Genomic DNA, 13078 nt, shown 5'->3' on the forward strand with positions numbered 1-13078 from the left:
GCATTAGCAACTAAGGCCATATTGCTCCGGGATATGCGGTGGTCAATTCCCTGACCTTTCTGCATCCTCCGTATTTGGTGGTGACAGGCTCGAACCCCGGTCTAATCAAGAAGCGTGTGCTATGCACTGCTGCTCCTTCCCACCTGGCGAGGATGCTGTAGATTTGAAAGGGCCTGAGTGGTGTTAGACTTGATATCTGAGTAATGGTAATGGTATGTTTGATAGTGAGCTGGGTTTTGCATGATGTGAATTAAGGAGGACTTTTGCCTGTAAATAAATAGAGGTTGGCAAATGTGCTAAGACAAGTTCTCTTGTCTGTTTCAGCAGGAGCTAGAAATCCATTTCTGCAGTTCAGCTTTAATTTTATGGAGTTTGACTGAAGAACCCTGTGAGGTTAGGAGTTGGATACATAGTATAATTTCTTACTTGCACCGACCAAGTTAAAAGAACTTTATTACTAAGTGGGGAGGGAGGGGGGGGAGAAAGAAAGAGAGAGAGAGAGAAGTGTTAGAGTAAACCATAAATGGAAACTGACACAACACACAGATATTCAAGAGATAACATATTAAATTTAGCACAAAACGAAGAACACAACATAGAAGTTTTTGGCTACTGTATGTAGCCTTTATCAACTAACTGAGCACTAGAAAGTGGTTTCTATGTATGTGGCTGACCTTCAAGTATGTAAGTTAGCAAGGTCACAGGTATGTGCGAAGGGCGATGAGGGAGAGCAAGCAGAGGTCAAGATAGGGAGAAGGTTGAGGTAGGTGACTGGCATCTTAGGCACCTCCCAAGTTTGTGGACTATGAGATGAGAGACTCAAAGATGGAATGTACGGGGGTGCCACGATCCCTGTTGATTGTACTTCCGGTGATGCTGATGTGTGCTGATTCAAACCAACAGCGAAACTTGAAATTGCACGAGAAGCACTTCAATGCACTCCATGGTAAATACCAATTGGATTATTCCACCTAATAGTGACCTTAGAAAAAATACATTAAAAGAACTTAAATACAGATAATTCGCACAATAAAATTTCTTTATGACACCTAATTTACAATCTAAAGCAGTAACTGTGGCATCATTTAAAGCAAGTCATCTTTTTGCAAAAAAAATGCAAACCAATTTCTGATTCACATGAAAGACACTTTTAGAAATAACAGATTCTCTTTATGAAAATTTTAAGAACAAAAATTAAATTAAAAGTGCTCTTCAAGATCTGTAATTATCTCAAAATGCTGTGATGCATCAAAAAAATTAGTAAAAATGCGAGGGAACAATTGCGTTCTCATACTGCTAATTGCATATCCATTTCTCTACAACTGGATGAATCTACAGACGTCAGTGATACAGCTCAATTGCTCGTTTTTTCATATGGTTTTCAATGATTCTGCCACTAGAGAAGAGCTGCTAGGTATGGTTTCATTAAAAGAAAGAACTAGAGGTCTCGATATATTAAACACATTCAAAAATTTTATTGAAAAAATTAAATTACCACTATTTGAGCTCGTATCAATAAAACAGATGGAGCTATAGTAATGACGGGACATCTTAACAGATTCATCACATTGTGACAAAAGGATGATGAATTTCCAGATTTTTTGAGTTACCACTGTATCATCCACCAACAAGTGTTAGCCAGAAAAAAATTAAATACAAAGTGTTACGGACATAGCTTTCAAAATCGTGAATTCCATCAGAGGACAATCTCTTCAAAGGAGACTTTCAAAATGCAATGCAATAAAAATTAACCGGATCTGATATTACACGCAGATGTGAGGTGGCTGAACCCGAGTAAGTTTCTACAGAGATTTCGAAATTTGCTGAATGAAATTAAAAAATCTGTTGATCAAAGGGGAGCTAAGGAACAGAGAGTGGTTGTGTGATCTGGCTTTTTTGACAGATTTTACCAGTAAATTAAATGATCTGAATTTGGAATTACAAGGTAAAAATAAAAATGTGGGTGACATGATTAATAGTATTTCTGTATATAAATATCAATTTTTGGCAATGGCTAAGGATCTCAAAGAAAAAAAAAAAAAAAACTATCATTTTGCAAATATGCAAGGTCATTTCCAAAAATATCCTGTTTTTGAATTTAATAGTGAGAAATATGTTTCTGAAATTAAGAAAGTTGTGGATGATTTTGTGGATGATTCAGTGATTTTAAAACAAATGAAGAAATTGTTCAATATATTTCTTATCTATTTAATGTCGACTTAGATATGTAACAAACTGCAGGGAGAAAAAAAATAAAAATCGTTGATATTTTTCACATGGAGAAAAATGCTACTTGAAAATGAAATTATTACACTGCGAAACGATATCTTCCTAAAAGCCACATCAGAAAAAGACTTTTGGAAATATGTTTGCTGAGAAAAGTACCCAAACGTAAAAAAATACTGTGAACTTTTAAATTCCTGTTTTGGTTCATCGGGCTATTCGTATTTGAAACAAACAAAGACGAAGAATCGCTCTAGTCTTATGGACTTGCACACAGAAGATTCTTTACGTTGGCCTTATCATCCTTGATTTTGAAAGCTTGGCAGTGATATGAACACACAAACTTCACATATATTAAAATTTTAAATAGGTATAAATTTAAAATAAAAATTCTATATTGTATTTATTTTTAAAATTTATAAACAACATTTTTCATTTTTCAATATGTGTTGATTAACTTTTTTTAACCATGTGCGATGAAATTCTTGAGATGGTAGATCGCAGCACATTTTGAAGAAAAAAAGTAGATCGCATCACAAATTAAGTTGGCCACCCCTGCAATAGAAGATTATTTTTTGCCTGTTTTGTATAAAGCTCCACTATCTTTATTTGAATTAGTTGTAGTAAGGGATGACTGGAAGTTTACATTGAAGAGTGTATAGCACTTAAGGAATCAGTATAGATAATGATCTGAGATATGTATAAAGAGTATAAAGACTGATTTACATTCTCTAAAGTCATCAGGATAATATACAGTTCTGCAGCACTCCAAAGGAACATAGTAATGTTTTGTAGAACTACAGCTGTACCAACCAGACCGTCTGTCTTGGAACCATCAGTGTATATTTGGGTGAAACTAGAATATTGAAAGGAGTGAGCCACATGAATTCGCTTAACACTGAAATTTAGAAGTGCATTCTTTCCCCGTTGCTCAAAATGATCAACATAAGCCAAGGGTGTATGCCTTGCAGTGTAGCCATTTGGAAATGGGAGGAAATTTGTAATAATGCCACATGGTTTATTTTGATACAGATTATCCCATTTTGGTGTGAACAGGTATTGCCATGTGGGATGATATCGGAAACTTCTGAGTTTAGCAGCATAGTTTAATAGCAGAGCATGCCATTAGAGCAGTTGGAGATTCTACATTCAAATGACATGTTGTGACATATAAAGACTCTAAACTCGTGATGTATGAAAAGCCCCCTAGTGCAATTCAGAGCATTGTGATGTACAGTGTCAAGTCATTTTTTTTTTTTTTTTTTGTTTTGATTTGGTAGTTGTTGGCGCATCGGCTTCTGTGGCCATATTGCACCTCCCAAGGTTTTTGCAGTACTTTGATCCAAGCCCGAGGCGGGAATCGAACCCGCGACCTTTGGGTTGCCGGGCAGGTACTTTACCCACTCGGCTAGCCCGGTCGGCCTCAAGTCATTTTAATACGCTTTATCTGGCTGAAGCATATATAGAAGATCCACAGTCCAGTCGAGACCTATTTAATGAATGGTGTAGGTGTAGCAGCATGTAACAACCTGCACCACATGACATAGCAGAAATTACCCTAAGCAGATTTAGTTTGCTTAGAGAGATTGTATGGATATGCTTAACATGCTCCAAAAAAACTTAATTTTTTATCCAGTATTATTCCAAGAAATCTAATACTGTCTGAAAAGTAACTGGATGAGAATTGAGTTACAAGTCTATACCAGGATGTGATTTACATTCATGCAAAAATAGATAACTTCATTTTTTTTGACAGTCAAAAACCATTATTTTTCATCCAGCAAACAAGCCTGTTCGTGGTGCCTTGAATTAGTTGTATATTCTGAGAGTGGAATAAGACTGCAAGATCATTACTATACAGGTATGTTCCGACTATGTCAGGAATACGTTTGGTAACTGACTTCATGATGACAGCAAAGAGTGTTGCGTTAAGCACAGAACCCTGAGGGGGGGGCCCTTCTTGGGCACATGTTTGTGAGAGAGAGAGAGCAGAATGAAAATGGATCTGAAAGGATCTGTTGCTCAAGAAGTTCCAGATAAATTTTGGAAGTGACCTTTGCACAGTGAATTCATGCAGATCATGAAGAATCCCATAATGCCAGGTTGTGTCAGAAGTTTTTTTCGATGTCAAGACATCATCACTAAGTGTTTATTCCTAAGAAATACATTTCGAATTGTTGCTTCAGCTTTGTCCAAGAGATTCAGCGTTTAACTAGCTCTTCAAAAAGCTGTACGGATTTCCAATTAGAATGCTTTTAGTCTCAAGGAGCCATGTCACCCTAGCATTAATTATTTTTTTTCCAATATTTTACCTAAACGGTTAGTTAAAGAGATAGGCTGGAAATTTTTTGGATCAGAATGGTTTTTTCCTGGCTTTGGGAATGCTAATACAATAGAATGACACTAGTCAGCAGGGTAGCAATCCTCATCAAAGATTCTATCATATAAAAAGTTGTAGAAGAACGGTTCGAGACTCTACATTGAAATGACACATTGTGGCATAATAAACTCCATCAGGACCTGCAGCACTATTTTTTCATTGTGCAAGTCCACTGCTTAACTCTATCATGATAAGAGATATATTATATGGAAGCTGACAGAGTATTAAAATTAGATCATATTTTTCTGTCTGTACTTTATGTGACTATTTGTGGCTCATGTGCAGTTATAGGTGAAAGTATTTTGAATGTCTCACCTAAAGAATTGGCAATTTCGAGAGGATCAAGAATTCCTTTCCCATTTATAAATAGTACTGGAGTGGTTATAGGAGTGAATTTCACATTAATTCTTCTGACTTTAGTCCAAACTATCACAATGTCTGTGGATCTGTATGTAGTGGATGCACATGCTTCTTTCTTACTCATTTGTCATACATAACAAGCTTTAGCTCTTGCTTTCTTAAACCATAACAGGTTAGCAGTGGTTGGGTGTTTGAAAAACAAATTCCAGTGCTTGTTCTCTTTTTGTTGCATCATTATGGGCTTTTTGCCACCAAATTTTTGGTGACACCAGGTTTTGATAGACGGTTTAGGTGTGGCAGATTCTGCAACTCTTTTATCTGATGAATGATACAGTTTACCACACAGTCCATGGTGAGAAATGCCATGGTCTAATGGTCTAAATGTGCTAATTTTTGCTATTTCACCCAGTTAGCTTTGTTAAACTTCGAAACTGTTTTTATTTCAGTTTTAGAAGGAGAGTTTGGCCATAGTGGAGGTATCATGGGGAATGGGCCACTATAAGAGTTATCGGTAACTGTCCAGTCTAAAAGTGGAAACAAGCTTGGAGAGTATATTGAAAGGTCAATTGCAGAAGTTGACATTCAGGAGAATTGTAACTTCCATTGTTTAACAACATTAAATTGTGCTTATTGAGAAATTTTTCAATTGGTTGTCTTCTCTTATCAAGATGGAAAAGACCACGTAGGGAGTGATGCCCACTCCAATCACCCAAGATACAAAATGGAGGTGGCAGCTAAGTAACTAAATCATCCAAATCAGCAATAGTTTCTTTGTTTTTTAGGAGCATTAGCAACTAAGGCCATATTGCTCCGGGGATATTCAGTGGTCATTCCCTGACCTTTCCGCATCCTCTGTATTTGGTGGGCACGGGCTCGAACCCCGGTCTAATCAAGCATGTGCTATGCACTACTGCTCCTGCCCACCTGGCTACGGAGGCGCCCTCAGCAATAGTGAATGTATGATTGGGTACAAAGAAACAACTGCTATTGCTACCCTGATCATAACTCGAGCAGTGACTACTTCTAAAGTTATTTGCAGAAGGAGAGATCTAAGGGGTGTTCTGGAAATTACTAGCAATGCTACTCCTCCATAAGCTTACGTTACAATCATTTCTATCTTTTCTAAACATTATGTGGTGTTTTACGCTCAGAGATGTTTTGTTTCCTGTTTTCTGCATTTTCTAAGTTTACTGGGATGCCACAACAGTTCCATGTTGTGGCATCCCAGAATGACTGTGCACATTATTAGAGATTACCATGTGTGTCTGCTTGCTTATGGAATGTTGTTAGTTTGTTTGTCCCTATCTATTCTTGTTTTTCCCTTTTTGGGAATATTGGTTTGCTGATGTCCATGTCTTCCTCTAAAGGGGATCATCCTCCTGTGACTTTTTATTTATGTCCAATGGTATCAGTATGTAATTTTTGATTATCTCTTTTAGAATTTGTTTGCTTTATTGGCTGCTATGTTTAGTTTAATCTGGTAGTATTGCCAATGGGCTATTTAGCAAAGTTGAGTGCTGTTGGTTAGACTGTTCTTTTAGAAACTACAGGGTGATCTTGCCCAGTCAGATATCAAGATGCTTGGTGGAACTGAAAAATTAGTCTGTACTGTTGCAGACCATTGTATTTTGTACAAATGAAGAAGCATAGGAGGGCGATTCAGTAGACACTAAAAACTGTTTCTTTGCTTCTTGGTATGACACCTTGTGTTCGACTTTGTAATTTTGAATTTTCTTTCCTATCTGCCAATGGATGCATTCCTTTGGTTTTGGCGAATGATTTTCCTGACAGTTTGGGCAGCAATGTATTTCAGTAGTGCAGTATGCATAAACAAGTTCTTTCAAACCACAGGAGGCATAGGTAGGTAGTTACACTTCTTGAGAGTGCCAAAATTTTTGGCACTTAAAACACCAGACTGGGTTGGGAATGTAATGTCAAATTTTACATCTTAAATAGCCAACGATTACAGCTGATGGCAGAGTTGGGGTGTTAAGCGTGAAAATGACTGTCCGAGTAAGAGAAAGTATTCCATCCTTATGTAGTATCATTGTGAAGTATATTACAATAATATAATACACTTCACGTTGTGTATTATATTTTTTTGCAATTGGGTTGTCATCATTGCAACACCAGGGTACCTGCCCACTCACTGATGAGGAGCCAATAAGCTTCGAAACGGTGCCGTATGGGCGATGGTATCTGCTGAGAATAAGTAACAATAGTCTTCTCCTATGGTGAAGCGTTACTTATTCGAGGTAGTGCAATATCATGGCAACTCTTTGTAAAGGTATTCACAATATGAGATATATTTAATGATGCCAATTTATAACTACTTAAGTAGTTGACTATGTACAGAAATGATGCAATTAACATACATGGCACTAACTTGTATGCTGATTAAACATCTTTAATACTATTAACTAGGATACTTGTTTTATCTCAGTAATTACTTGTAACTGTGATAGTTCTCAGTGCAGAAACAATTCAATGTTACAAAACTACAAATACATAATCACAATAAGAGGTTATCTGTTACACATCCTGTAAATTTCATGACTTTCACCTATTATAACCAAATTGTTACTAACATTACACAGAATAGGATATATTTACAAAAGTACCCTAAATTTATGAACATACTTACATTGCTATTCCCTGAAGGTACATTTTGGTTATTAAATTCTAATAATTCTTCCATCTGCTTTTTATTCAAAACTTTCTCTAGCTTATCTCTAAAGCTGTAAAACCTCTCATTTTGTTTCTAAGTAGGACATAAAGTGTGTTAATATGGTGCACTATAATTAAAAATATTAAGTATAGATAAGAATTCATTACTAAGAAAAAGGAAAAAGAAAAATGCAATACTTCAATAAACAACATTCACCTATTAACATATAGTCAATTATTATTTAGTTATTAAATTCCACAAATTTAATGACAAAAAACAAAAGTGAACCAAGAGCAATTTTAAAAAAATCGTTGATATTCATTTCAGTGCACAAAAAATGACAACCTCTCTACAAAAATACTGAGGGAAAGGCATTACATGTTATGAATACTCAACACTTTTAAACATTATACACCTGACTCCTCGCAATAGAAATTAGACACAGACTTAACCCTATTTCGTACCAAAAAGGCACGCCCAATATATCAAATAGAACTGTATCTTGTAGACATTTTGAACCCAACTTTGGGTACCTATTATCACAACAAAGCTAACAGAAAAAGCACAAAATAGCTATATATATATATATATATATATATATACACACGCATAAAAAAAAAAAAAAAACTTGATGGAATTATTTCTTTAAAGGAATCCCACATGCTTACAGGTTGTTCAGAAAAAGGTATCCAATGGTGTAACCTGTAGAGCCATCTTCCAGTGCTGCCAGTGAGAAAATTTTTTTTTGTTGGTGGCCACAATGGGATATAGCTTGGAATCACTTCAATTACTTGCATTTGTAGAAATTAAAAGTGGCCAATTATTACAGTCGAAGCTCTATATAAAGATTCCCCCCCCTCATGAGAATGAGGGAAAAAACAGTGGTTATATTGATCGTTCATAAAATCAGCAACAAAACAAGTTGTTGTTGTTATTGTTGTTATTTTAGTTTTTAGGAGCATTAGCAACTAAGGCCATATTGCTCCGAGATATGCGGTGGTCATTCCCTGACCTTTCCGCATCCTCCGTATTTGGTGGTGACGGGCTCGAACCCCGGTCTAATCAAGAAGCGTGTGCTATGCAGTGCTGCTCCTTCCCACCTGGCTACGGAGGCGCCAACAAAACAAGTAAAAGCTTGAACATTAATGTGATTCTATTAATACAATATAGTATAATCTTATTTATATGTACTAATGAAAATTATAATTTTGCATTGATTGTAGAGTGCAGTAAGGTTACAATTAAACTGTAAATTTCACTACATATGCTACATACCTATCAAGATCTAACAAGAGAATTTTTGTTTCATACTCTAAAATAATCTGTCAAAACACACTGTTTCAATGGTAGAGCATATTTTAAAGGAGAATTAGGAAAGTGCATGACAAGCAGTTATTTTACTTTCACAGTTATGCTGAGCTTGAAAAAACTGACTTACAAGTTCTAATCCTTGATGAGCAATCTTTCACTTCTTGTTCAACACAATAGGTTCCTTGTCTTCATCACCAAATTTCAGAAGATTCCATTATAGCAATAAGTTCCTCTTCATACATGCATATTCTGAAACATTCAATGTTAGCATCCACTTCTGCATAATCTCTGAAGGTTAAGTTTTCCTCTAAGTTTAGGTGAAAATGCACACACATATATTTCTTACCTGTTATCCGACTGTTCTTCACAAATAGAGGAAAAAGCTTGCAAAACTTCACAAAGTACATCATTCAAGGTGGTAAATCCAGCATGTTTGAAGTAGTTGGCAATCACTTTTTCAGCAACTTCATCCCATGCTGAAACACATAAATGCATTGCCCTTCAGGATTCGATTTCACATTGAATTTTGTTTTCAAGACACAGCACAATTTTGTTTAATAGCATTCTTCAGTAGTTTTTCTAAAACACTGGATTACAACTTGATCAAGTGGTCGAAGAACTGACATCATATGTGGTGGTAGGTACACAACAGTGCTGCACACAGGTCATTTACTTGAAGATGAAGGGGTGCAGTTATCCATAAACAGTAAAATTTTTCTATTCTTCTCAACTCATCCTGTGATCTAAATCTCTGATTCATGCCTTTTGGTTTCCTCGATACATAGTTGGTAAAGGAGATTATTATTTTATTGCTTTCCCAATGATTAAATGAGGAAGCTTCTCTGTGCCAGACATGTTTGCTGCTAGGAGAACAGTAATCCATTGTTTGGTGTTTTTTCCACTGCTACATTTTGTGAATGTATAATAAAGTGAAAGAAAAAGAGAATGTGGAAGACAACGAATGAACAACCAGGCCATCTGGTATCCACAAAAACTGATGAAAATTTGGATTGGGTAAAGACACTGATTAGAAGCGATCATCATTTAAGCATTAGAATGGTAGCATCAGACCCTAATACACACAAATTTTAAATGAAAATTTAGGCATGAGAAGTGTGTGTGTGTGTGTGTGTGTGTGTGTGTGTGTGTGTGTGTGTGTGTGTGTGTGTGTGTGTGTGTCAAGATAATGGCAAATAATTCTGAATAAAGATCAAAGAATGAAAAGACTCCATGTTTGTGAAGATATTTTGAAAAAAGTGAAGATCAAGCTTTCTGAGTCCTGTAATTACTTGTGATGAAAGTTAGCTGTTCCAGTACAACCCAGAAACCAAAATAAAAGACAGTCATTGCAACGTAAGACAAAACAATCCCCCCAGACAACAAAAAAAGCAATGGCAAAATAAAAAAATGAATACCATGCTCTTGTTTTCTTTGATATTAAAGAAATTATTGTGGCTGAATATATCCCACCAAATCAGACTGTCAATCAAACATACAACACTGAAGTTTTGACAAGGCTGCATGAAAAAATTCGAAGAGACTTGAATTGTGGAAGGATTGGATGCTCCATCAATACAATGCTCTAATGCAGTGGTTTTCAACCTTTTTTTAATAACGGCACCCCTAAGTAATTTACTTTATTTTGCGGCACCCCTACTCAATATATATATAATATTAAAAATATAAATGTTATATGATATTTATTACAATAATATAATTATGAAAATTACATTTCATAATACAAATTATATATATATACAGTATATAATTTTATTCTTTATATAGAGGTACTAAATAAACATCAATTATAGATGACCACAAAATTAAAAAAGATACAGTCGGTCCTCGTATAACACGTGTTTACATTACACGAATTCGATTATACACGATTTATAAATAGGGGAACGTTATCTTATATAACAAGAACCGAATTCGCTTATACACGATTCGCCTTTGTGTTTACAAGAAATGGCAGTCGAACGCGGAATCACCCCAACTGAACGCAACACGATAGGAATGAAGAAGATTCTGAAAATGTATTTATGTGTTTTATATCAGTGAAGGGGAAACACATTTCACCATAATAACATAAAAACCAACACAATTCCAGTTATCGATATAATAGCAAATGCAATTAGATGGAGTTTACAACAGATTCCTTCAGTTTACTTCAGAAACGCAACTGGAAATTGTTTTTATTGTTTTATGGTAGTAACCCCCAAAAATGTGCTTTAGTAAAATGTGAGGTGTTAATAGTGTATCTCGGCCTTTACGGTGTTGTTTATTCAGTTGCTACACGCGCGCAGCTTTGTTTATGTGTATCAAGCGTGCCTCCTTGGTTTTGTAATTGTGCTTTATTCCCTAAAAATGAGTAAAATACTTAAAAGGTGTGAAAAGGAAGCGTACTGGCTAAGACACTGCAGATTCAGAGAAAAAAAAAAGCAATATCGATAAACAGAGGCGGACTGGATCAAAAATTCTTACCCGGGAAAATTTATAGTGGCCTCATACTACGGTTTATGGCCAAAATCACACAGGCCTCCGGCCCACCGGGGTTTCTCCGGTAAGGCTTATGGCCAGTCCACCTCTGTCGATAGAGAAAAAATATGAAATTGTGAAACGCTTTGAGCGAAATGAAAGGCCATGTGATATTGCACGTGCTATAGACCTAAATCAGGCAACGCCGAGAATTACAAAGAATGCAGAGAAAATAAAAACAACTTTCATAGCAGGAACAACTCAGTGTAATTAAAATCCATTAGATTAAGACACAAGAATTGGAAGAGATGGAACGGCTGTCATCTGTTTGGATAGAAAATCAAACAAAAAGCAAGTTTGCTTACGATAGAAGCAAAAGCATTAGCAATATTTTATTATTGCTTACATATTATAATTTATACTTACGTATTATAAAATACGTAAGTATTTTATTACGACTATTTTATTTAATATAATAATTTTTTTACGAATAAAATACGTATTTTATTCGTAAAAAATACTTTTTTAGTATTAAAAAATACTAAAAATACTTTATTATAATATTTTTATTACGTATTTTAATCGTTATAAAATACTTAACGTATTTTATAACGATTAAAATTACCCGATTATTTATTGTTTGGTAATGTTTTGGTTCCAAATGTGTGTTCAATCTTGGGTGGTCGGCACATAACCCTACTTTTCCCATAGGGCCTGTTGTTTATATTGCACGATTTCGCATTGCACGAGGGTTTCTAGGAACGCAACTATCGTGCTATACGAGGACAGACTGTACTGTACACCTTTTTATAATGAAATAAACATATAAATTAAAAAATAATAATAAGTTGAAGTAACTTAAACCCAAATTACGTGGCACCCCTGGAATGTTGTTGCAGCACACCGGTTGAAAACCACTGCTCTAATGCAACAACAGGTTCTCTGTTCGCCAGTTTCTGGCCAAAAAAAAAAAAAAAATTCCATGTGTGAAGATGTACCTTACTCACCAGACTTAGCCCCTTATGACTTTTTTTTTCTCTTCCCGAAACTGAAAAGTGTACTTAAAGGAATCATTTTTGTCCATTCAAGACATTCAGAAAAAACAATGGAAGTGTTAAAAGGACTCAGAGAAGATAACTTACAGAAATGTTTCTGTAGTAGTAATAGTAGAGGGTAGATTCTGTAACAGTAATAGTAGATTTGGCTGATGCTACAAGCTTATGTAGCATCAGCCAAAAAAAAAAAAAAAAAAAATTTCATACATCCATTCCCTCTAAAGGTTTGTCTCATTCCTCCTCTTTAAATTTATTTAAGCCATCAACTTCCACAACAACAGATGAAAGTTTGTTGCAGCAATCAACTACCCACAGGCTAAAGGCAAAAATCCACACATCTATTCAACAACTGTTCTTGCTCAATTTGAATTTATGGCCCCTCAGGTTCGTAATCTGCGCAAGAGGAAGAATTCCATTAGAATTGAGCCTGCTCAACCCATTCATTTAATACATCCCATTCAGATCACCTTGCAGGCCTAGTCTACAGACACTGCAATTCGCAGAACTTAAGCCTTTCTTGTAAGAGGCCCCCTTTATTCCTCTCACCAATCTTGAATCCCTTCTCTGTACTCGCTCAAGCAACTCTACATACTTCCTAAAATG

At 35.6% G+C, this 13078-nt stretch overlaps 1 protein-coding gene across 1 annotated transcript in view; it reads right to left on the minus strand.

Annotated features, from left to right (window-relative positions):
- Positions 1-13078, minus strand: part of Parp1 (Poly-(ADP-ribose) polymerase) — a 411082-nt gene that overhangs the window by 294401 nt on the left and 103603 nt on the right. Inside the window, exon 7 of the mRNA XM_090376325.1 lies at positions 7608-7724. Within this exon, the coding sequence (XP_090232451.1) occupies positions 7608-7724 (117 nt within the window). The remainder of the gene's footprint in view (positions 1-7607; positions 7725-13078) is intronic.

The sequence above is a fragment of the Mastigoproctus giganteus genome, chromosome 6 (assembly GCF_048544385.1).
Source record: "Mastigoproctus giganteus isolate SK-2022 chromosome 6, ASM4854438v1, whole genome shotgun sequence".
Classification (NCBI taxonomy): domain Eukaryota; kingdom Metazoa; phylum Arthropoda; class Arachnida; order Uropygi; family Thelyphonidae; genus Mastigoproctus; species Mastigoproctus giganteus.